This window comes from Equus przewalskii, chromosome 2, assembly GCF_037783145.1.
Source record: "Equus przewalskii isolate Varuska chromosome 2, EquPr2, whole genome shotgun sequence".
NCBI classification, from domain to species: domain Eukaryota; kingdom Metazoa; phylum Chordata; class Mammalia; order Perissodactyla; family Equidae; genus Equus; species Equus przewalskii.
The window spans coordinates 89,614,862-89,639,774 of NC_091832.1; the positions used below are offsets into that span (position 1 = coordinate 89,614,862).

Sequence of the window (24,913 nt, forward strand, 5' to 3'; positions counted from 1 at the left end):
AAAACGTGGTACAGTTTTGCACATTTAGCTTTATATTATTGCTGTTATCTTGTATGAATCCTCTTATAATTTGCATTTTTTTTGCTTAGCATAGTTTTAGTATATATCCATGTTAATACATATAGCATTTGTTTATTCATCTTGCCTATTGTGTGAGTACATTGCATGAATATGTAACAGTTTATCTGTTCTCTTTATGAGATTTAGATTTTTTGGCTGTTGTCTAATATTATAATCAGTAACACAATGAACATTCTCACACCTTTCACCTTCTGATTGCTTTGTCGAACACCATTTGAAAACAAAAGACTACTTCTGTGGAGATAGGCATAGAGATTCAATTGCCCTGTCTAAATTTGGTGTTAGAGTAATGTGAAGTGAGTAGCAAAAGCAAGACTTACTGACTATATTTATGTTTCAGGAGACTCATTCTAAATCTACAACCAATCCATGTCGCACTTATGCCATCATTTTCAGTTGTTATATCAGAATCTATCATTATATCTTGAAATCTCATCTATTAGTCCAAAAAGTAGTCCTGACCGATGATACTTCTTTCTGGAACCAAATCTGAATTTCTGTGACCTGCAGGATTTTTGTCAGGTTGAAAAAAAATTGGCCACACCCAAAGTATTGCATTGATAGGAGTGTGCTCTGAATAAAGCAAATTTTATCATTACAGATATAGAAGTATAGTAGTGGTCAGAAAATTTAAACAGATCAAAATGATTTCCTTATAAAAAGCATGCCACGGGGATAGGGGGTGAAATTACTATGGGACATCATGTCTGTCTATCCTAAAGCACTATCTTTATAGGATAGAAAAGGGCGAAGGATGGCCATTTGCTCATTATACTTAGGAACCTTATAGTCTGTTTCAAATGGCTGATTAAAAAAATCTCAGTGTCAACAATGAAACTAAATTATTTTTAAAAATCATGATGCTTTCTTCTGGAGTCTCAGAATTCTGAAGAAGCTGGTCCATTGTGTTAATAGTGGAGCTGCTTTTTAGTACTACTAGCTAATTGTGAAGACACTAACACAGATTTGGAAGAAATTACTGGCATAGGAGTTGGTAGACTGTTTTTGACTTGACTTTTCCTCTAACTGTGAAACTTGTGAAAAAGTCACCTAAGGTTGCCCTAAATCAGTGCTTTGCAAATTTTTTGTGTTGACCCTATGGGTTGTTAAATCACTTTGGTGGGTTGAGACCAACATTCAAAAAAAATAACATGGAATAGAGCAGAATATATTCAGGGTACATTATATTCACTAAAGGTAAGTATTATTTCATACATCTTTTGCTAGAGATGGATGTGTGTGTTTGTGTGTGTGTGTATGACTGCTGTGGAGCATTATGTAAAGTAAAATTCTTATTCTGTATTTCTATCAAAAACATTGAAAACCATTTATACCAGGTGACTTCAGAAAGTATCTCGGGGACTTCTCAGATGTGGTTATGTTCCTATTTAAAATTCACCAGGTGCTCCCTTTTTTAGGATGAAGCCAAGATTTCTCGGTATGGCAAAACAGGCCCTTCACAATTCTTGTTTCTGGGTCCGTGCACTCTAAGAGTATAGTGAACTACAAACTTTCTGTGTCTACAGTAGTGCCTTATGTCTTCATGACTTTGGTGACATTTTCCCCTCAGTCTTAAATGCTCTCGGGAGCCACAAAGCATTACCTTTGCTAGAAGCCCTTCCACACACAATTAGTCTTCATAGAATTGACCACTCCTTATCTTCAGCCCCTATTATTTTCTTTACTGACATGTCATAGTCCACAGTACACTTTACTGCAGTTCATAATGTTTTAAAAATCTATCCCACCCTACTAGAATGTGGAGTTTTTGAGGTCATGTCTTTATATCATAAGAATTTTGGTTCTTTCCTTTTCTAATGTGTATATTCTGTTCTCTCTTGCTCTTAAAATAATTTTAGTATTGAAAGACAATACATGCTCATTGTAAATGTCTCAAATGACATAAAAAGGCAGTTGAAAAATCACCTAAATCCTACAACCTAAAGATGACTACTGTTAATATCTAAAGCGATGTCTTACTCTGCCTACATACACATATAAAGAAAGGTAAACATGCATATGCAAGCACATATTCAGAGTGTTAAATGAAGACAGTCATGCACCACATAGTGACATTTCAGTCAATGACAGACTGCATATATGACTGTACTCCCATAAGATTAGTACCATTTAGCCTAGGTGTGTAGTAGGCTATACCATCTAGGTGTGTCTAAGTACACTCTATGATGTTTGCACAATGGCGAAATCGCCTGATGATGCATTTCTCAGAACGTGCCCTTGTCCTTCAGTGACACATAAATATAAATTCATTCATTAATCTACTGTCCTTTCCACAATGTGAAGAACACTTTCTACGTCCATGATATACCTGTACATAATTTTAAATGGCTGCTTATAATTCTAATTTATGGATTACCTTGGGTTATGTTTTAGTTGCCATTTATCAACATCAAGAGTAGTGATGGTAGACCTGACTTCTTATTGTTCATATGATATACATAGCAATTAAAAAGCACCATTATTGTCCTTACTTTCTTTGGTTAGTTGTAGAGTGTTGAGCTGGTTTTGTAAATCTCTTCAAGACATTCTACATTATGCCTCCTTCCCTTTCTCCTTGGGCTATGTCCTGTTAAAATCTCTGTATAGCATAGAGTCTCCTACTTAGCAATGTTATGTCTTTAGTCAAACCTTCTCTTTCTTATGAAAATTACCTATAGTTACATACTAAGGGTTTCACTTTTGACAGGTCTTCCATTTAGGAATGAATACAGTAGAATCATGCATATATATTATGTGAATATTTTGAATTTCACTTTCCTAGCACAGGATATACATTTGGATTGCATCTGACCTTCCTCTATTCTATGATCATGAAATTCAAGATGATGTATGATTATTTTCAATAGACATTTCCATTTTACCAACCACTTCCATTCTTTGATAGATATAGATTGCTAGTATAGTTCGTTAGGATACTTCCTCTACTCTCTGGAGCTAAAGTGAAGAACTTCTCAGATGTATTATTCTAATAAAATGAAATATCTGGTACAATTTTGGAAAGTACACAGCCTTATTATTATTAAAGTTTATTTGTGTCATTTTTGTGATCTGATTCAGGATTGTATCACCTATTTCTTTGATGTAACTGGATAGCCTAGGTATAGTCTATGTTGTTCTTATTTATTTTCTCCTGTTTTGGGTCTCAAGTGCAACTCTTAGAAATTCTTCATCCTTCAGTTTGTGGATTCAACAGTAGAGTGTATTTTCGTACTGTACAGTATTAACCCAACAACTCTCTTAGAAAGCCTTTTTTTTCCATCTCTATATTCTAATCTTGAATCCTGTCTCACCAAGTCTCAGAGAGACATGTGTTATAATGTGCATTGCCTTAGTTTTTAATATAAAATGTATGCCATTTATCACTCATGCTCTACTTATTAGTACATAGAGATCTGAGCAATCAGTCATTTCCTGCTCCCTAGCCAATTATCTCATATAACTAACTGTTGTCTCTCAGGTTGTGTTTCTTATCATGCCATACTTGTGCTTCTTCATAGCAATTCTTCTTGACCAGGATAGGTTTTGCCCTCAGGAAACATTTGGCAATGTTTGGAGACATTTTTGATTGTCACAGGAAGGGTACTACTGGCTACTAAATGGTAAAAATCAAGGATGCTGCTTAACATCCTACAGTGCAGAATAGAGGCGCACTCTCCACGACAAAATGTCATCCAGTCCAAGATGTCAAGAGTGCCAAGGTTGAGGAATCATGCTATACAGAAACTGACTTCATGTGTTTTATTTGAACTTTCAGATTTCTCCCTCCCCTGAGAGACTCAGTTTAATATAGTCTCTCGATTCAGACTAACTACTCAGTATATCTCATATTTCCTCTCTGTCATGCTTTAGTTGAAGTGAGGCAGCAGCCATCATCATCAGAAATGTTTTCCTTGTTAGTATAGCAGTATTATATGACTAGTTGACATTACCACAGTTACACAGAATGCAGAATGTGGGAAACTGAGGCATATTTCTAAGTAAAGAATAAAACAGGAGGGATTAATAAGTATGATTATCCTCAGATACTCTGCTCCAAATGGCATTTGTTGTTACAGAAATTGCATTTGCACATATATTGAGGAAAAAACCATGGGAAGCCTAATCCTAACACTGTTTCTTTTTTTTCTCCTTTCTTTTTTTTTTCAGACATTTCACATTTTCAAGAACAAAATGATTTAAAAGGATTACTAGAAAATCTCCATCAAAATATCCAAGCCAAAAAAAGAAAGAATGTAGAAATCATGTGGCTGGCTGCAACAGTAAGCATTCTCCTGTCAAATCTTATTCACTGTCACCATGAGGACCAGCAAGCATTATTTGGTATCTACTATGTAGTGTGCAACCTCTGCACTTTGGGTTAACAGATGTCATCCTCCATTATCCGGGGGATTAGGCATTTTCAGCGTTGTTGGTAGTTCTAACAATAGACTAGAACGCCAACTGGAAGAAAATGCACTCAGTGAGAAAGAATCTTACTCATTGGCTTTCTTGTAAATCATGGATGTATTTGACACTTTGAGGTTAAAACAAAATGTCTATGATTTTCTTGATACTGCGTGTTACAATGCCAATCACCCATATCTATCAGGGTTTTGAATTGCTGCGTTAGTGATAGATAGTTTCAACAGAATGTGGTTAGATTTCTGACTCACAGCCTTAGTAAGGCTCCTGGACATATTGTTCAATTAATGAGCTTGTAAATGTGTTTGTTAATTTAGATATTGGCATAGAACTTTTTACTGATGGATTGCTCTTGGGTAATGAGCTATATTTGGAGGTTCTTTCTCATTTACTGGCACCCTCAGGGTGGAAGATCTGCCTGCTTTCCCACCCCAGGTTTCTACAATGAAAGGGAGAGAATCGTGCCTGTGTTTTTTAAGTTCTTATCTGGCAACCATTCAGGCATAGCTCACATGAACTTACAAATTTTTTTAAACATCTAGACCCTAAGGAAAGGATCTTTTCATCAGGAAAGGCACACGTTGGAGATCTCTATGATGAATGCCACATTTGTAGTTACTTCTCAGTGTTGCTCATGTAATTTGGAGTTCAAGTTAATGGATCTTCTAGTATATTCTATTCAATCTCTATCAATAGTGTTTAAAAAGGAGCCTTTCTCCTATTGCCAGTGCTTTAATTATAATGCAGTATTACTTCCTCTCTTCTGGGAAAAAGAAATGGATAATTTACCATGAGTCTATATAAAATAATTTACCAAGAGCAGGGTAGAGGAAAGCTGCTTTAGGTTCCCTTCGTGCCCTCTTGGAGCCCCAGGGAAGAACATCAAAGGTAACAATGTGAAACGTTGCTTTCAGGCAGCTCATTTACACAGGTCCCACTTAGCACCATACTGCATTACATGAAGGTTGTTTTTAATAGTTCTTTCCCCAGTGCGGCTGCTCTTTATATCTTCAAAGACTACTATAGTTATTAATTCTCACAAAATTTTCACAAAGGTAGGTCATATGTTATTTTTGCTATTTTGCTAATAATGTGATAGCACAACAGTAGTTTGATCATTTACCAAGGCTATCTGACAATGCAGGAACACATACATATGTCATTACATACATATCATTCAGTTACGCAAATAGATAAATGAAAAATGCACATGTGAAAACTACAAACGTATTTTCTCTTAGTATATGTAATTTTACCGTTTGAATATATAAAACAGTTTTCCCATTAATCCCATACATTTCTGAAATATTTTTTTGAAATGTGTGTGCAGACCAAATATGGCTTATTCACAACTTACCTGTGAATGGATGATTGCCTGCCTTGATGAATACACAGCACCCATAGTGTGCAAATTTGACATTCTGTAGGAACATTGACTTTATTATTAATAGAGTTTCTGTAGACTGATAACTCAGTTTCAATATCCTCTTTGCAAACCGAGGACCATGATAATATTCTTAAAATGAAGAAATATAGAAAAATCCCCTTTGACATTTTTCAAAAAGCTTTTATTTCTGTCTCTATTTCATTTTCCTCTCTTCTCTAAATCTATTAATGAAATATTGCTTTTGTTAATGTTTTGCATTTTAATTGAAAAATGTAAAGCTATTTGCTTTTATCTTGATTGAATTTAAAAAAAAATAAAAATGAGAATTTAAAGAAATCAAATGTCAATCGAGTGTGTTAAGTTTGTATAGTTCAAAACAATTGTAGAAATACAGAAATCAAGACTCCACCTGTCTACTCTGATACAGTTGCCCCCGCCTTCTCTTGATTTTAAATTTAGAACTCTAAATATCCTTGGTAGGATAGTTGCACATAATAGTGACAATGCATTTTAAAGAATATTCGTTCTTTTTAAAAACCATATCTCATGGGGCTGGCCCCGTGGCCGAGCGGTTGAGTTTGCGTGCTCCGCTGCAGGTGGCCCAGTGTTTCGTTGGTTCGAATCCTGGGCGCAGACATGACACTGCTCATCAAGCCACGCTGGGGCAGCGTCCCACATGCCACAACTGGAAGGACCCACAACGAAGAATATACAGCTATGTACCAGTGGGCTTTGGGGAGAAAAAGGAAAAAATAAAATCTTTAAAAAAAAAAAAAACCATATCTCATAAGTGGCTATTGAAGTCTATATTTTATTGCTATGAATATAGCCAAGCCTGTGTTATTTTATATTAAAAATTTTTAAATACGATTTATTTGAAAGGATTAGAATTTTCTAGGTAAATAAAGATTATATGGTGAAATCATGCTCTCACATTTTTCTAGTCACTTATATTGGAAATCGTGAGAAAGTACCAAAGGTCTAATAAGGACTTGCAAGTCCTAGTTTAATTATAAGAATCACAATTAAAATGTGGTAAAAATCCTTGACAAACTGTTTCATTATATCCTTTCCTCAAAACAGATAACTATTAAGGCCCCCTTGATGGCAGATAATAAAGCAGCCCTATGTTATATCACATTAGATTTATTTCAAATACATGTTGATGCTACAGTTGGTTATTAGTATCTTGGGTCAGAACCCTACTATGGGATAGGGAAGAGAAAGGTGATTCAGTGTTAAGCATAAAGCAATGAGACAGAGATTATTGCTGCTCACAGAGTCTTCTCCTGACTTTCACCCAAATAACAAAAAGAAAGAATTGCAGAGAGAAACAGACTGGGACAAAAGTCAAATACTTGCTCCTTGGAGTTAGGTAGACATATTAGCATCCTGGCTCTGCTCTGTTGTGTGCGACTTACTTAATCTATCTACACCTCAATTTCCTCACCTGTAAAATAAGAGTAATCATACCTTTCTCCAGGGTTATGTGAAGTTAATTAAAAGAGCAAATTTGCATGAAATTTATTGGTATTGTACCTGGTGCACAGTAGATGTGCAATTAACAATGGGCATTTTCAGTGTCCTTATTCTTGTTAGTCGTATTGATGAGAGGTTCCCTATCTGATGCACTGGCACCAGGTAGATGTTTGAAATCTCATAACATAAAACCGAGACTAGAAAAGGTTTCTTAAATGTAAAGTAAGAAGATACTATCTATTTAGCGTTCAGATCCATGTCTGATCCGGGAATATAGATCTTTTTCCCCTTCACAGTTAAGGTGTCACTCCTGAGCTGTCGTTATCACCATCACCCACTGCAGCTCAGTCCCCCTCTCGGGGAGCATTGCTGCCTCTGCTGGATATTTGCCATCTCATACGGCTTCAAAGATTGAAAGATTTAAAATTTACCCACACCCCACACCTCATGTACAAAGAACTAAATAAATGAAATCTATTCCACTAGCTTTTGAGATGAAATGATAATGTTTTTACGTTCCATAGGGCAGATTGAACCAATTGACTATCATAAATTAACATAAATTTGGTTTGTTTAGACAGGAAGCCTTTAGAGGAGTCTGACACTTTAATCTACAAATGAACAATAAACTGTTCATATGTCTGTGTTACAGATTTGTCGCAAACTAAATGGTATCCGTTTCACCTGTTGTAAAAGTGCCAAAGACAGGACGTCGATGTCAGTGACGCTTGAACAGTGCTCAATCTTGAGGGACGAGCACCAGTTGCACAAGGACTTCTTTATCCGAGCACTGGATTGCATGAGAAGGTATCCCGCGTGTCTTCAACTTTCTTTCTTTTAAGGTCATTTTAAGATTTTTTTTTTTTTGTCCAAATGCGTATTTTACTGGAGGACTAAACATTTAGTAACTTCATTGCATTTCCATGGCTTATAGCTCATGACATGAAAGATGGAATAATTTTAAGTATTCTCCCTACTCATTTTAGGCAATAAAAAAAAATATGGCCGGCTTTTGATTATATGCATGGAGGATATATTTTAGTAGGTCATTTAGACCCAAGTCAAAGAGCTCTGGTCATTTCGTATGTAAACTTGAAGACCAGAGTTCCTTTACATATAAGTAGCTATGAGTATGCCCCAAATAAAACTAAGTCGTCATCCAAATAAAGCCTTTCTACGTTGGAACTAATAGGTGATCTTCCCGTGACTTGCAGTGTCTCCGAGTCAGTAACCTCCTTCCTTAAATTATTTTCACATCACTCGTTGTAAAGATGGGATGACACTGATACTTTAAAATAGAGAATATCGTTACTCTGCCGACATTTAAAATGCTGTGCCTGAAGTCATGTGTCTTGATTCATTTCCACAGTAATTAAGTCTAAGGTCTAAGCCGTAATGGGAAGGAAAAAGTGCCTCATTCACAATGTCTGTCAGCAAGGACACATGTTAATTAAAAAGTTAGGCAAAATTGTCTCTTTGCTACACAGACCAACTCAGAAGCACACCAGGAAGCACAAGACAGGCTCCCTGTTCCTAGAAGGGAATGTCACGTGATGCTCTAGAGAGGGCTGTTTCTCATCTGGCATGTCATTAGCTTCCACTTTTCTTTTAACTGCTGCAGTCTCTCAGTGGCGACACTGATGTTTGCCTGCCCTTGCCCTGTGCCTATATGTTTTTGCCACTAATGAGAGGTTTCTGAAGTCCTCTATTTTACCCCATTTCATGTCTCTTGGCATTTTCACTGTTCGGTGGGGTTCTATCATGATTTTTTGATAAATGCATGAGAATGTCTTAGAGGTCTGACATGAACATCTCAGCCATATAAAACATGTTTGGTTGATATAAAAAACTTCTTTCAAAAATAACCTCTCAGCACTAACAGGAAAAATTCATCATCTGAGTATGAAATCTTCAAATGTGCATAAAAAGAATACAGATGTCACTCTGGCTAGAGCAAAGGTGCTGAGTGAGGAGAGCAGAAACACATGATATTATAAGCCAGAAACACCAGAAGACTAAAGTGATTCGACCAACTTAAATTATCTAGAAGGTGAAATTGCTACATGTTTATTTAAGGTAGAGGTGAGAGAAGACCTTTAAATTAGAAAGATAGTTCTTTCAAACTGGTAAATAAAGAGTGTTTCTGTCATGCACATGTTAAACTGTAAAACTACATATTTTGATATTCCATAAAGGTTGTGCAGAATTGACATTATATGTGCAACATATTTGCTCATGACTTAAAATTTAAGGGGGTTCATTTCTGGTAATTTTTTTTTTTGGTAAATTTTAAATCTGTCAAATTTATTCTTTGGTTTTCTGTATGTGTGAGGGCTGCGTGAGAGTGTAAATGTTTATGTGTGTGTGTGTGTGTGTGTGTACGTACACACATTTAAGGGAAATAAGATGTGTTCTTTTCTTTAATAACTGCCATCATTTCCCTTGTCAGGTATTCTGTCTTACAACACAAGCCCATAGGTTTGATGAGTAGATGAAAGCATGGGGCTTGGGAGCCAGCTGACATGAGTTTGAATCCAAGCTCTAAGCCACTTGCCACAAACAAGTTAATCTCTTACTGCCTGTTAGTACCTTAGGCAAGTTAGTCAACCTCTTGATGCCTCCATTTCCTCATCTGTAAAAGAGATGTGATAATAATAGTAGCCCTTCTTAGGGGTGCCTTGAGGATTGAATGAATTGATATGTGTGAGGTGCTTAGAACAATGTTTGACACACAGTAATCACTATACAGTAGTCCCCCCTTATCTGCAGCTTCCCTTTTCGTGGTTTCAGTTACCTGTGGTCAACCGAAGTTTGAAAATATTAAATGAAAAATTCCCAAAATAAACAATTCACAAGGTTTAAATTGCGAGCCGTTCTGAGTTGTGTGATGAAATCTCATGCTCTCCTCCTCCTGTCCCCTGACATGAATCATCCCTTTGTCCAGTGGATCCATACTTTTACACAGTATGCCTTCTGACCTTTAGTTGCTTGGTAGCCCCCTCTCAGTTATCAAATCGACTATCGTGGTTTCACAGTGCTTGTGTTCAAGTAACCCTTATTTTACTTAATAACAGCCCCAAAGTGCAGGAGTAGTCATATTAGCAATTTGGATATTCCAAAGAGAAGCCATAAAGTGCTTCCTTTAAGTGAAAAGATGAAAGTTCTTGACTTAAGGAAAGAAAAAACCTCACATGCTGAGGTTGCTAAGATCTACAGAAACTTTTATTACAGCATATTGTTATAGTTCTATTTTATTATTAGTTGTTAATCTCTTACTGTGCCTAATTTACAAGTTAAACTTTATCACAGGTGTGTATATGTAGGAAGAAACATACTACATATAGGGTTCAGTACTATCCTTATTTCAGGCATCCACTGGGGTCTTTTTTTTTTTCAATTATTTCAGATCCTGGACCCATGAGCCTAGGCTGCACCGTTTTTGTTTTTGTTTTTTTTTCCCTTCTTCTTCTTTTCCCCAAAGCCCTCCAGTACCTAGTTGTATATTCCAGTTGTAGGTCCTTCTGGTTGTGGCATGTGGGACGCTGCCTCAGCATGGCTTGATGAGCAGTGGCATGTCTGTGCCCAGGATCTGAACCAGAGAAACCCTGGGTTGCCAAAGCAGAGCATGTGAACTTAACCACTCTGCCACAAGGCTAGCCCCTCCACTGGGGTCTTGAAACTCATCCCCTGTGGATAATCTGGCACTACTGTATAATATTCGTTAAATAAATAAAAAATAACCATCAAGGGTCATGATGTTAACATTCTGATCTTCCAGGTGCAATAAAATCTAGCTAATTTCTCCCTTTAGTCTTTTTTTTTTTTTTTTTAAATTTTGATCAGTGACAGTTTGGGCCAACTTGCAGCTTTTTTGTTTTAAATATCGTCTTTTTTTTTTTTTAAAGATTGGCCCTGAGCTAGCATCTGTGCCAATCTTTTATTTTTCTTCTTCTCCCTAAAGACCCCTAGTACATAATTTTATATGCTAGTTGTAGGTCCTTCTAGTTCTGCTATATGGGATGCCACCCCAGCATGGCTTGATGAGTGATGTGTAGGTCTATGTCCGGGATCCAAACCAGTGAAACCCAGGCTGCCAAAGCAGAGTGTGTGAACTTCACCACTTGGCCACGGGGCAGGTCCCTCAAGCCTTGCAATCTTTATGAATATATTATGACATAAGGTTTGAATCCAATACCATATAGTAAAATAAAGTCTGCTGCCAACTCTTGTAAAGAAGATTTCAAATGCAATGTTTTTCCCATTTAAGAAAATAAGCTCTTTAAATACCACTTTTAAAATGCACATGTGTTTACAAATGCTATCTTAATTATGGATAGATGGCATTCACTAAAGTAAGACTGGATAGTTTTCTTAGAAATATTTTTTGATGTTAATGTGTATTATTGTATGCTTTTACAAGTAGTCATAAGATTTGAGATCAAGGAGTCACCTTAGAAATTTAGTCAACTCTGCTTCACCTTAACAATAGTGAAACTGAGCTCTAAAGAGCGTTCTGGCAAAAACTATTCAGATAGAAAGTATTAGAGCCAGCACTGGAACATAGATGCCCTCGTTATATGTTAATGTTATTTTCTTTGTACAGAATGAAACAAAATGCTATCACTTAAGATAATTTGGTAATGTATTTTGGTACCTCAGACCTGTTAGTTAAAATATTGTATGTCATACATGTCATAAACACCATGTGCTTTTAGAAATTTGAGGCTATTTGCAAGACCAGAACGGTTTGCCCAAATCTTGAGACCTTAAAAAGCAAACTCTAGTTCTAGAATATAAATTATTTACTTTCAACCTTGTCTGTCATGTTTATCATTGTGTCCAAGCATCCAGCACAGTGTCTGGTCTGGAGTAAAATAAATACAAATAGTGGTTAAATAATTGCAGAACAGTCCGAAAAGGAATTCATTGTGCTGCCTTCTGTTTTTCAGACCCCTGTAGCAAGTTTCTCATCTTTTTTTCAAGTTGTGTTTTCAATTTTGTTCTGAGTGGTAATTTGGTTCTTACTTTTATGTCAAAGCCTCGTGTCCTAGGGTTGCCCTACCGTCTCTGTAGCTTAATGGTCGGTCAACGATTAGCCAAAGGATGTACTCAAACAAGTCAGTCCAGTAAGGCTTACAACCTCTGCTGGTGTGTCTGTTTGTGAATTGGGGAACATATTCAAAGTTCAGAAATTTCTAAATCTGCCCTGCCTTGTATTTCCACCAGGTCCTGTTAGGTCCTACTGGTCAGCTCAGCATGTGTGGAAATTTATCAGAGCCCTCCGTGGCTCCCCATTTCCAGAATCTCCTGGTTACATTTCTGGCTAATCCACTGCTCTAGGAAGTGGCCCAAGTGGTGCTGCAATCTCAGGCTAGCTGTGAGGTGGGCCATCAGGATTCGTTTGCCTCCAAGAACACTAATGTTTCTGACAGTACCTGAGAGGGATTTTCCACTCTCCTCTTCAAATGCAGTCAGACCCCTTGCGCAGCAGCAAAGTTGCTGGTTTCCACCGGCAGCCCCGCCCGCCCTGGTAGAACTGGAGCTGAGAGGGGCAGTGCTGGGAGCAGCGCCAGGCAGGAGGACCACAGACTCCTGCTCTTCTTACCGGCACTCAGCAGTTTTCCACAAAGAAACGCTTCTCAGCTTATTGCTTGACTTTGGTTGATCACCAGGGCACTGAAATGGTTTTTTGACAATATTTTCCAGTGTCATAGTTTTTTGGGGAAGAAGGGGATTTGCAGAGCTCCTCACTCTGCCATCTGAGAAGTCCCACCCTCCAGACAGTGGCTTTAAAATGCACATAAGAACTCTTTTGGGGCTTTAAAAAACTATGTATATTTGGCCCCCACATGGTTTGTAACAGAGAGGTTCTGAGGCGGCTCAAGGGATCTCAATTTTTTAAGAACTTCACAAATACTCTGAGGCACAACTCTGGATTAAAACAAAATAGTGTTTTAGAGGAGTTGGATTTTTATACTTTTGAACATATTGGTTTTTTATTTAACATCAGTTGCAGTTTATTCTACCTTTGAATTATTCTAACTACCTTTCAGGGTATTTACTCTGAATTTTTTTTACGTTCACCAAGGTTATAATATCATCCCTGTTGTCCTAGATTTATTTTTTCTTTATCTATATTAACTTTTTCTATTGTATTGTGCTTAACTCTGTAACAGTTTCAAATTATTTGTGGATGAGCAAAATGTTATAGATAAAAAGAAATAAATAAAGCTGCTTATTCAGAAACCCCTTCACCAGAATAAGTTCCATGGGAGCAAAGATTTTTGTTTTCCTGTTTACTCCTCCTCCCTGGTACCTAGAACAATGCCTAATGAAGTAGGCTCTGAACAATTATTCAATGAGTGAATGAATGAATGAATAACATAGGTTTCTAAAATGTTCAGGTCCTGTATATTAGCAAGTTTTGTGCATACATAGACTTTTAGAATCAAGCATAGGACGTAATCACTCGATTGTGATACAGTTATAAGCATAAGTTCCAGAAGATGAACATGAAAGCTTTGGAGAGGTTATGATACAAATTCAAAAACAAACAGGTCAAAAGCAACCTACCTTAACTCACAGTCTAAATCTACCCTTTGTACAGTTTTCAAAAATTTCACACTCTCTTTTCCTACATATCCAGTATTACTTGCAGCCTCACACTCCAGACATGGGCCTCTAGTTACAATCTGTTTGACTGAAATGGCAGAAGAGCCTCTTCGCATGAGAAAGTTAGCAAGGTATCTGATAGATCGGACTCTCTAAGGAACTCTCAGTAGTTGCCTATATTGCAAGACCCAGAAAATGATTCTCAACCCTCATTGCCCATTAGAAACCCTGGGAGGGGTTGGTAAATGGCAAGAGTCCCATAACAGACTAGCCTCTGGGCTAGAGCCAGAGTTGAGAACCACTTGACTAAAGTCTGCCTCATTTAAACCAACCACCATTTAGTAATTGATTTTAATGACTTTGGGTAAGACTATAAGCTTGGTATATCCATTCTTTATTTGAGTTTTGAAGTATATGTGTATTGGCAAATTCTCCCTTGATCATCTACAGCACAAATTTACAAAATGCAGGCTGAACAATCAGCAGATTTTATATATTTATTCTAAGAAAGGGAGAATGCAGCATCAGCACTCAAATTTTTGGTTATGGAATTGCCATTGAATGCTAAGAGCCATCTTGTCCCAATGCGTTTGCAGAAAGCATTTATAGTAGGCTTTTTCAAATTTATATTTGATTAATAGATGATTAGGGTTGGACTTAAAAATACAAAATTTGATTGGATTATAAAATGTCATGTTTTATCAAAAAATAATTGTGCTGGGAAATTTGATTGCCACTCAAAAGTCAATTAAAATGAAAATGCTGGTGCATTGTTATTTCCCCTAACAGGAACTCTGGGATTATGTTGCAATGTGACACCATATTGCTTAGTTGTCTGTCTGTAACTTATTTTCCTTATGCTACATTACTCTGCAATCTGTCATTCTATAATGGCTCCTTAAAATTAAGATAGTTGATATGCCATTAGTAAGATTAATCAGGGTACCTTTCAGCATACAACTCATTTATCACCCTTGAGATACAGAGCTTTAATCATTCTATTCTAGTAAATATTTAATTCATAAGAGAGAGGCTAAAAGGCCCATCAGCTTATTGAGTTTTATTATCTTGTTGAATGTCATATTCTCAACATGTTCCACCTGAAATTTATATCTCGGGAGAGCATAACTTATGAAATGTTCTGCTTTATAAATAAGTGACATGTAACCAATTGATGTCAGTAAAGGTTTAATTTCTCTTGACTTACTCCTTTGCGGAGTTCACTTTTGAGTCATGTAGTTTATTTGTGTTGAAACAGAAAAATGTCTTCCTTTTTTCCTTGTCTTTTTTCCACTTTGGCTTATTTATTTTTTTTTTTTTTTACTTTTGTTTGGTTGTACTATTCGGAGAAGAGCTGCTATTATTTCCTATTATCTCCTATTTCAAATACTAAAGTGAATAACAAGCACTGTAGACATAGGTCATTGAAGCTTTCAGTTATCTCTTGACTACTTGAAAGGGATGTGTTTGTGCAGAACAGCAGAAGCAGGGACAGTTTTTCATCATCACTAAGTGTCATCTCTTCCCTGGAGAATTTCAGTGCTGTGTTTGCTCCATTACTTCAGTCCATATCGGTGACAAATGGCCGTAATAAGCCCAGAGGGAGCCCCCTTCATCTTCGGGTTGCTAATAATTACACAAAAACTGACCCCTTTAGGACGTTATTTGCTTCATCTGATGGGTCATGAGTAATACTGTAGAGAAGACACTTCTTTAGAAATCACATTGGAGAGAGTATCTTGACAAGATATCCACAGAGGAACCACCAAAGAGAACTGACCTTACTGGAGAAATCAAAGAATGACCTACACAAAACCCTTCAACCTCCTGAACAAAATGTATGTGCTAATTTTAGGCAAACTTCTTCCTATGTTTATGTGTGTCATATTATTTTGTTACTAAAAAAGTAGTGACTGTGAGGTCTGTTTCTTTTCCTTAATTTGTTTTGTATATAATATTTGTTGTCTAGTACTAGTGATTTGAGACTCTGTGAGTATGGAATTTGTCATCCAGAGTGACTGCCAGCTTTAGAAATGCCTTTCCAAATAGGTCACTTCTTTCAATTCTTGAAATTATTGACTAAGGGCCTGGACATATAAGTGGATAGAATATATACTTTTTAATTTAATTTAATCAAATATAAATGAATCTAATTAAAATAAATAGATTCAACTTATTTCTGCCACAAACATGAAGTAAGGAAGACCTAGGGTTAAATCTTTATTCTAATACTTATTATCTGTGCAGCTTTGGACAAGTTAATTAATCTCCAGCTTCAGTTTCCTAATCTGTAAACCAGGCATAACAGTCTCCCTGTCCTATAGATGTTGTGTTAAATGAGATCATCACTTCCTTAAAGTCTCTGTGCCCAGTGGATATTGGGTGCTCCGCTTAATAAATTACCCTTGCTCTCCATGTTCTCCCCATCTCTATATACCCTTCTTATTCTTCTCTTTCCCATGTTTTTCTAAAAGTGCCTCCTCTGATACTCCTGAAATTGAGGAATTTCCCTGGTTTTCAAGGTCTTAGAAGAAAAGTCCCAGGATTAATACTTGGTTTCTAAAAGGCGTAAACTCTTTCTCAGTGACTATGGGCTAGAAGGTTTGGATATCTTGCTAGAGCCCTATTACTAGCATCAACAGAACCTAGGATTAGTGCTCCTCTGAGGTTCCCAGGTCACAGTGCCTCAGCACTCAAGCATGGAACTTGTGAATGTCCAACTCTTGAATGCCCACAGACTTGATTAGCGATTTAGGGTGTCCAGTAAATAACGAGCCAGGAACCCCACCTTAGGAGATGACCTGGGCAAATATATCATTAGCAGAAATATATCATCATCATATTTGTAGTCAAAAGTAAACATTTATTGAACATTTACAATGACAGAGTACCATGCCAAACTAATGAAGAAATAAATTTGTAATAATAACAGCAGCTAATAGTCAATGAGTTCTTGCTATGCAGTAAGAATTACATTAAACATTCTATATGAGGAACTTCTATTAATCCCTCAATGATAGTATGAGATAGAAGAGGCCCCACGCCTAAAACTTTTAATTATTAGAGTGGATCAAGGGAGAAAAGGAATCCCTACAGCTCAATATAGTCCTGGGGGAGGTTGGATTTGAACTGTGTCTTGAGGATGGCTACCATTTAGGAAGTAGCAAGAGGGAGTTAGGAGTTCTTGACTAGGAATATTTGAGTGGTTAAGACTAAGAGTAGTGTTTATTAATTCATTGCATTTGTTATGTGTTTTTATTTACATAAATGGTATCATAATGTATGTCATGTTGACAACGTATATTCTCTAGCAGGTACCACATTTTTGAGATCTGTGTTCATATATAATGTCTAGCCTTCTCCTTTTAACAGCTATATAGTATTCCTCTCATGAATAGACCACAAGGTACCTGTCCTCCTATTGAATTTTAGCTTGTTTCTGATATTTTGCTATTACAAGCAATAGTGTAATAGACATGAATGCGTGTATATTTATGAATACAAGTATGAGAGTTTCTTTCTTATATAAACCTGCAAGGGAAATGAGTGGTAAGGTGTTTATATTTTCTATTTTACTAGATGCTACCAGATTGCTCTTCAAAATAGCTATACGAATTTATATCCCACAAGACGTGCACTGGTATTCCCATTTTCCACATGTCCCAATAATAGCACTATCAGAGTTTTCACCAATCTGATGGTGAAAAGTGATATGTTGATTTAATTTATATTTTCCCAATAATAAGTGATATTGGAAACCCTTCTAAACATTGATTGGCCATCTGGGTATCCACCTCCAGCATCTCATATTTAATATGTTTCACACATTGGGGGTTTGCGTATAATTGCAAGTGAAGAAAGGATTCCAGCATTTATGGACCACAGGTTTATTGTGTTTAAGTCAAGTCCTAGAGAAGAGGGTTTCCGTAGTGATAGTTTTTTAAAAATATTTTTTATTTGTTTTGTTTATTTAAAAAAAAAAAATGGAAGCAAAGTGGAATAAGACAGAGAATCTCCTGGCTTTGGATAGAGAGATGCACGGTGTTTGACAGGAACCCTTGGCATGATATGAGACTTTTCAGCAGTGACAGGGACAGAGCTCATTTTAGACAAAGGAAGGAAACTTCCAGCTGAGACACAGACACAAACCTGTAGGCAGGCAGGGGGATGATTGCTGCCTTTGCACTTGGAAAATGAAGTGTAACAGGAACTAATCCTAGAAATGGCTCGTTCTCATTAAAGAGGACTGAGACGCAGGCAGCCCAGGCCTGAATGATCTGTGGAGAGCAGTTAGCCGAAAGCTAGAAAGCTTATTTATGCTCCTGGATGGTTGAGATTCAAGAACCAAGGAGGTGAGTGGGTGTAGCCTCATATTGCTGAATCTGAATGCCGTGTCCAAAGAGAGAAATAACTCAGAATTAAACACGTGGATGTGGAACAAATATCGTAGTTCTATCTCAGATCTTGCTGACTTTTAAAGTTTACAAGTTTGTTAAGTCATTCGGTTCCCATATAAGAATGCTTCCCAAATCTCAGACATTCATTTATCCACCTAACGATGTTTTCGCATGTCATGTGAACAATCATTTATTTTAGCCTTGTCCTAGGCAGTGATATTCATGAGTTCATGTACTTGATGTGCCTGTTATGTTTGTGCTAATGCACATGACAATATACCCAAAACTATGAAAATCAATATACTATCAGTGTATTGTGTAAAAACTAAAGTACTCTCAGTGTAACGTTTTGCCTTCAACAGAGTGCTTGCTATATTCTAGTAAATGCTGTCATAGAAGGGTTTCAACCCTCCTTCTCACCTGAATTTTGGTTATAGTGCTTCAGTCTCTAGCTCAGGAGAGCAAACTGGAAGTCTTCAAAGGCCACTGACTAATGAAAACTAGACTGGAAGGCAAGAGTATTTGTGGAAAAGCAGTGAGAATATTGCAAACTCTTCTGATTGGAGGATCACAGATGACAAAAAAGTTCAAATGCCTGACATAATGCATTTATGCCTGAAGAATAATGGTCTCAAGTCTCAGGGGGCAAAAATGTATTATGCACAGTGACACCCCATTCTCTTCCAGTCATTGAGCCTATTGGTATTCATATGAATGTGAATGACATCATTATAGGGATCAAGAGTGTAATTTATAAAGCATGTAATTTGCAAAATTAGTAGTTTATTAGGGTAACAAATCACACGTGATATTTGTCAAGTGTCACAGCATTGTTTTGCGGGAGTCGCTGCTCTGAATCCTCTAAAATCTAACAATGAAGCCAGCTCAGCAAGAGCAGATGCTTCAGTATGGCATGTAAAGTGAGGATAGTGTGATGGTTAGGAGGAAGGACTGTGGGGGTAGATCCCCTGGCTTTCCACTTCTTAGCAGTGGGGGTGAAATTCTAAGGGCCCTCAGGCTCTTTATCTGTAAAGTGAAACAATGTACATAAAGAAATTGGTAACAGCATATAGTATATAGTAAGTGCTTGAGAAGTTTAAATATCATTGTAGTAATTTCACCAACATCCTCATCTCATAGAGTAGTTGTGAAGATTAAATTAAACAATGGCCATAGAAGCCCTTAACCCAGTACTTGTTATACAGTAAGGTTCAGTAAATATTAAATGCCACTAGGGCTGTTATTGATGGTATTGTGGTGGTGATTGGCATTATTATTATTGCTTTTATTGCTACCGCCTTCTTTGTCATAATGGCCTCCCATTGGATTGTTTTTACTAAACCGTGCGTTACTGTGATGTCTCCAAACTATATTGAAGAAAGTAAAAGTAAAAGAGACAGCCTTTTCAATTATTCATATCATCTATACACTACTCCTCAAGGAGTATTCCCCGGGCCAGCAGCATCAGCATCACCCAAGAACTTGCTAGAAATGCAGATTTTCAGGTCTCACCACAGACCTACTGAATCAGAAACTCTAGGAGTGGGTCTGAGGCGTCAGCGTTTTCATGAGCTGTCTAGACGATTGTGATGCACACGTAAATTTCATAACCACTGGTCTAGGGTAAGCATTGTGTTACATTTTTAACAGTTTCCTTGAGATATAATTCACATACACATAAAGTAACATGCCATACAAGTTACCCACTTAAAGTATATGATTCAGTATTTTTAGTGTATTCACAGAGTGGTGCGACCATCAACACAACCTAATTTTAAAACCTGTTTATCACCCCTGAAAGAAACCCTATATCCATTAGCAACCTTTCTCCAACCTCCATCCCCTGAGCCATAGGCAACCAAACCACTTGTTTACTTCTGCCTATTCTGGACGTTTCATATAAATAGAATCATACAGTATGTGGTCTTTTGTAAATGACTTCTTTCACTTAGCATAGTATTTTCAAGGTTCATCCATATTGTCAGACATTTTTTACTACCTTGTAGAGTTCCCTCTTTGTGAATATTCTTTGCCTTCATTTCTGCAGCATTAACATGAGGCTTGTTTATGATTCTCCAGAACAACTCATGTGCTTGTGCGTATACATGTGTGTGGGGTTTGGGGGTGGGGGAGCTGGATGGGATTGTGTATATGTGCTGTGTGTTTTAATTTTGTGCTTTTCCATTCGGTAGAGACTACTAAAAAGCTTAGGACCAATTTGGTGATCTATCTACTTCAAATGTATAGAATTCATTAAAGGGCTTTTTTTTTTTTAATACAGTGGTCTCATTTCTAGTTCCATTTTATGACATGACTCTTGCATTTACTATTTCTTTCTCACTTTTTATTCTTGATATCTTACTGAATTTTATATATCCATTTAAACTGTCTTAAATTCTTTTTAAAACAAGTCAGGATTTAAATATTTAAATATAAATCACATAAAACATTCCCTCTTTCCTGTTCTCAAGACTCTTCCTAAATCTGCTCTCAGCCCTTATCAAGTCAAGTTGAATAATACTGATTTATAGCTTTTTCAAACTGCAAAAAAGCTTCCGGTCTCTTATACCTGAATTTATGTGTCTTCAAGTGATGTCTGTCTTCTCAACTGTTTGAGAAAATAATGACATTATATTTTTATATGCTTCAGAGTTTGCAATCACTATGATTGCTCTAGAAAATAGGGACACAATAGATATCTTTGTTCAAATTCTGTTTCATAATTTAATTTTATAACATAAATTCAAAGATAGAATTTTTATAACACTGTTTCATTTGATTTTGTGATAAAGATTGTTTTTTCTCTAGGAAAGACTAGAGCAAAAGTGAGAAAAAGGCATATTAGAGCTGTCAAGAGATATTATTTTTGCCCAAAAAGGAGGGGGGAAATGCCTTCTTCTTCACAAGGATGAATTGATTTTACAGCAGCTGCTCTTGAAATAGATGCATTTATTTAAAACTCCTACTATCTCTAGTCACTATAGAAAAAGAAAAACCATTTTTCCTATAAGATACCAGAAATCTCGCATGCATTATATGCAAGGTATGTATGATTGGATATTCCAGGGTCATAAAGTCAGAAGGGAACCGAGGCTACTGTGAAGACCTGTGTGGGTTCAGCTTGACCACATGAGAAATGTGTGGTTGACAGCCTCTGGAAAGCCCAAACTCCAATGATCATTTGCCAAGTTTATCTTTTTCCTCTGTGGTCTGACTACATAAACACAATTTTATTGTGCATGTTAATAACTTTAAAGTTGCTAATGAATTCTGTGGCTCCTGGACAGAGGACTGTACATAGTAATTGAAAATTGATTCTAAATCATGGGGCTTTATTTGGGGGTTAAATAAATCTATCTTTAGAAAACAATGCAGTCTGATATTCACACAGTCAGTTATAAACTCCCCCAAATGCAATCCTTAAAGTTATTTCACAAATTAAAATATTATGTTATTGAGGTTATGGTTTCAGATCATAATGGAAAATGGAAACTGTGTTCCATTTCTATTTATGGCAAGGTAAAAAGAAAGTCGTTTCTTTGCCATCTGTTTTATGTAGTTTTATGATAAATGTGTGTATGTTTACTGTGCCAGCTTAGCCCATATCCCTTGAATAACAAAAATAGGATACACTAACAATCATGGTATGGATGCTGGGATGAAAGGAAAATGAAAAATAGTCAATATTTTAAAAAGCCTTAAGAATTTTGGGATGTTGGTATATTAGTGCTAATGAAAATGATTGAGTGTCTGTGTATTTTTCAAATATTAAGCTTAATTTGAAAGTTAGTAATTATCTTTTGAATATCCTTATCACCAACTAAATATTAAAATGGTGTTGGCGCATTTTGCCAATATGTTGTTGAACTCTGCTAACTTCCTCCTAGAGATGGATTAGTAATGGAAGCAAAATTTTAATTTAACTAATTTTATCACAATCAAGGAATAAAAGCAAAGCTCAAAGAATTTTGAAAGACTCTGGACCTTTGTGTGTGGAGGGTAGGAGAGAAAAGCAGCTTTCTAATTAATGTGTGGTTTGACGAGGTAAAGACGTGTGTCAGCTTTCTTACTCTCATGGACCCGTTGGCCAGGTTGGTTGTGAGAGTCTTCCAGGCAGTCGGGGCTTTCTCTCCCCAGCAGAGGCAAGCCTTCTCCTTGTGCAGGTCTTCTAGACGGAGTATTTGCCCCGGCAGCTAAAAGAAAAAGTTGCTACAAGGAAAGTAGTTTGCAGTCTACATAGCTGTTGATTTTTCATTTAAGGAGAACTCTTGGCAATCTGATATTCTTGCCATGCCCCGTAAGAAAAAAAAAAAAAACCAGTTGAAACAGCGTTCTTATTCACATATAAAACATTGGTATCAAGATACCCAAGGGCAAAATATAGTCTTTCAAGTTAAGACAAAATTTTATTGAAGAATCTGAACAAGTGTAGTTAACATTGCTTTTCCCATTTCTGTCGGGATCTATACCTGAGGTCTATAATTATGTTGTCTGGTTGAATCAGTGTTGGAAGGACAGCTAGTCTAAGACTTCTTAAGATCTTATGTTGATGAATATATGCCTAATAAAGTAATTCTTTTTTACTCTATTCTTTAATCTCTAAGATATGGTTCTTAAGTCTATACTAGCCCTTCGATTAAGTTTTGTGGAAGATTTTTCAGTTGAAGCCTCTGTCCCTTGAATCTAATGTGATGGTGGCCAAGAGCAAACAGGTTGGATTGCAATAGGACATTTCCTTCTGGGGTCTGAACTGATTCCACTGTGAAAAGATGTGCTTCTCTGAGCAACAGTGAGAACTTATATAGAATTCCTGGAGCAAGGTTAGATCTCTGTGATTGGGGAAATAGTCTAAAACCACCTCAGAGGATAGTCTACAGCCACTGTTTTTTTGACAAAATGAATTTGGTAGTCTTGCAAGACTATGCTCCAAATAAAGTAACTGAAATGGCAAGGTGAATTGCAATGTACCTTTTTATATTATTCTTTGACTTGCTTTGAAGACCAAAGTTATAGATATTAAGCAAATACATATATATGTACAATTTTAATGTTCATTTTGCTTAGACCTAATTTGATCTCATTCGTAAATTGCACTTTCATTCAGATGACCCAATCGTTATGACTTGTGAGAGACGCACTTGTTCTTACACTACTGTTTCAGGCAATGTTTAATATTAAGTAAAAAAAATGCAACATTGTGTTAGCTCGTGAAAATGAGACAAATTGAGAAAAAAAGAATAACCATAAGTTGACACATCCACTTCCCTCTGATTATTTTTCTCATTATTTCCATGGGTTTGTGAAGGACCACAGGCTTTTGGTACAGAATAAATGTTGTTTTTCAAGCCTTTATTGTTATTTTCCTAAAAGTCAGTTTTCGAACTACTTCCATTTCCATGCACTTGTAACTTTTCATATTAATGGTATTTTAAGACTGCAACATTTGGAAAGGACCTTAGCGATCACCTTGTGACTCTTGCCAACCAAGGCGGGAATTCTTTACACAACATCCCTGACAGATTGTCAGCTCACCTTTACTTGCACATGTCCAGTAGGAGGGAGTTTGTTATTTTGTGTATTGACCCATTCCGAGCCTGGACAGCTATACGTTTTATAAAATTTACCTTCATATTACGCTGTCACCCTATAACTTCCAGTCGTTAATCCACTCATCTGCCTGTGTCAACATAGAATAAGTCAGCGTCTCTTCCTTATGTCAGCCTGCGAGTGTTTGAAGATGATTACTACGTTCGCCTTATTGTTTAAATCCCTTTAAGATGTAAAAGCAGATGCAACTCCTTCTGTCTTTTCTAAAATATGTTGCCATCATCTCTCAATGCATTCTTCATTTTTAACGCCCTTTATAAATAATTGCAAGGAAGATTGGACATCATGTTCTAAATGTAATAAGGAGAACAAAAAGTAAAATAGGACAAAAGTTTACATGTCCCTTCCATTCTCCCTCCCTCCTTACCTTCCTTCCTTCGTTCCCTTCCTTCCTTCTTTCTTCCCTCCGTTATATAATGCTTACTGTACCATGCACTTTTCTAAGCACTTTACAAATATTAACTTTCCTAAACCTAATTTATTTGTTTTCCTTGGTGAGGAAGATTGGCCCTGAGATAACATCTGTTGCCAATCTTCCTCTTTTTTTCCTTGAGGAAGATCGTCCCTGAGCTAATATCTGTGCCAATCTTCATCTATTTTGTATGTAGGATGCCACCACAGCATGGCTTTATGAGCAGTATATAGGTCTGTGCCTGGGATCTGAACCTGCAAATCCTGGGCCACTGAAGCAGAACACTCAAATTTAACCACTACACCACCAGGCTGGCCCCACCTAAACCTTATTTTAACCCTAAGGATTAAGTTTTAAAATGAGGAAACAGCCACAGAGAGGTTAAATGACTTGCTCAAGGCCTCACAACTAGAAAGTGGTGTGAGGCCAGGTCCATGCTTCTTTTGATCTACATTTATCTCTTTGTTCGTGGATCCATAAATTGCGTGACCTTATAAAAGAACTCTGTCTCACTGT

General features: G+C 36.7%; 1 protein-coding gene across 35 annotated transcripts in view; it reads left to right on the forward strand.

Annotated features, from left to right (window-relative positions):
* INPP4B (inositol polyphosphate-4-phosphatase type II B) overlaps positions 1-24,913 on the forward strand; it is a 747,875-nt gene that overhangs the window by 689,953 nt on the left and 33,009 nt on the right. For 34 of the 35 annotated variants that reach the window (XM_070608969.1, XM_070608970.1, XM_070608973.1 and 31 more), the window contains 2 exons: positions 4,249-4,361; positions 8,022-8,176. In XM_070608969.1, coding sequence (XP_070465070.1) covers positions 4,249-4,361; positions 8,022-8,176 — 268 coding nt within the window. Of the gene's footprint in view, positions 1-4,248; positions 4,362-8,021; positions 8,212-24,913 lie in introns of all 35 variants that reach the window. The other variant, XM_070608983.1, reaches the window with a different exon arrangement.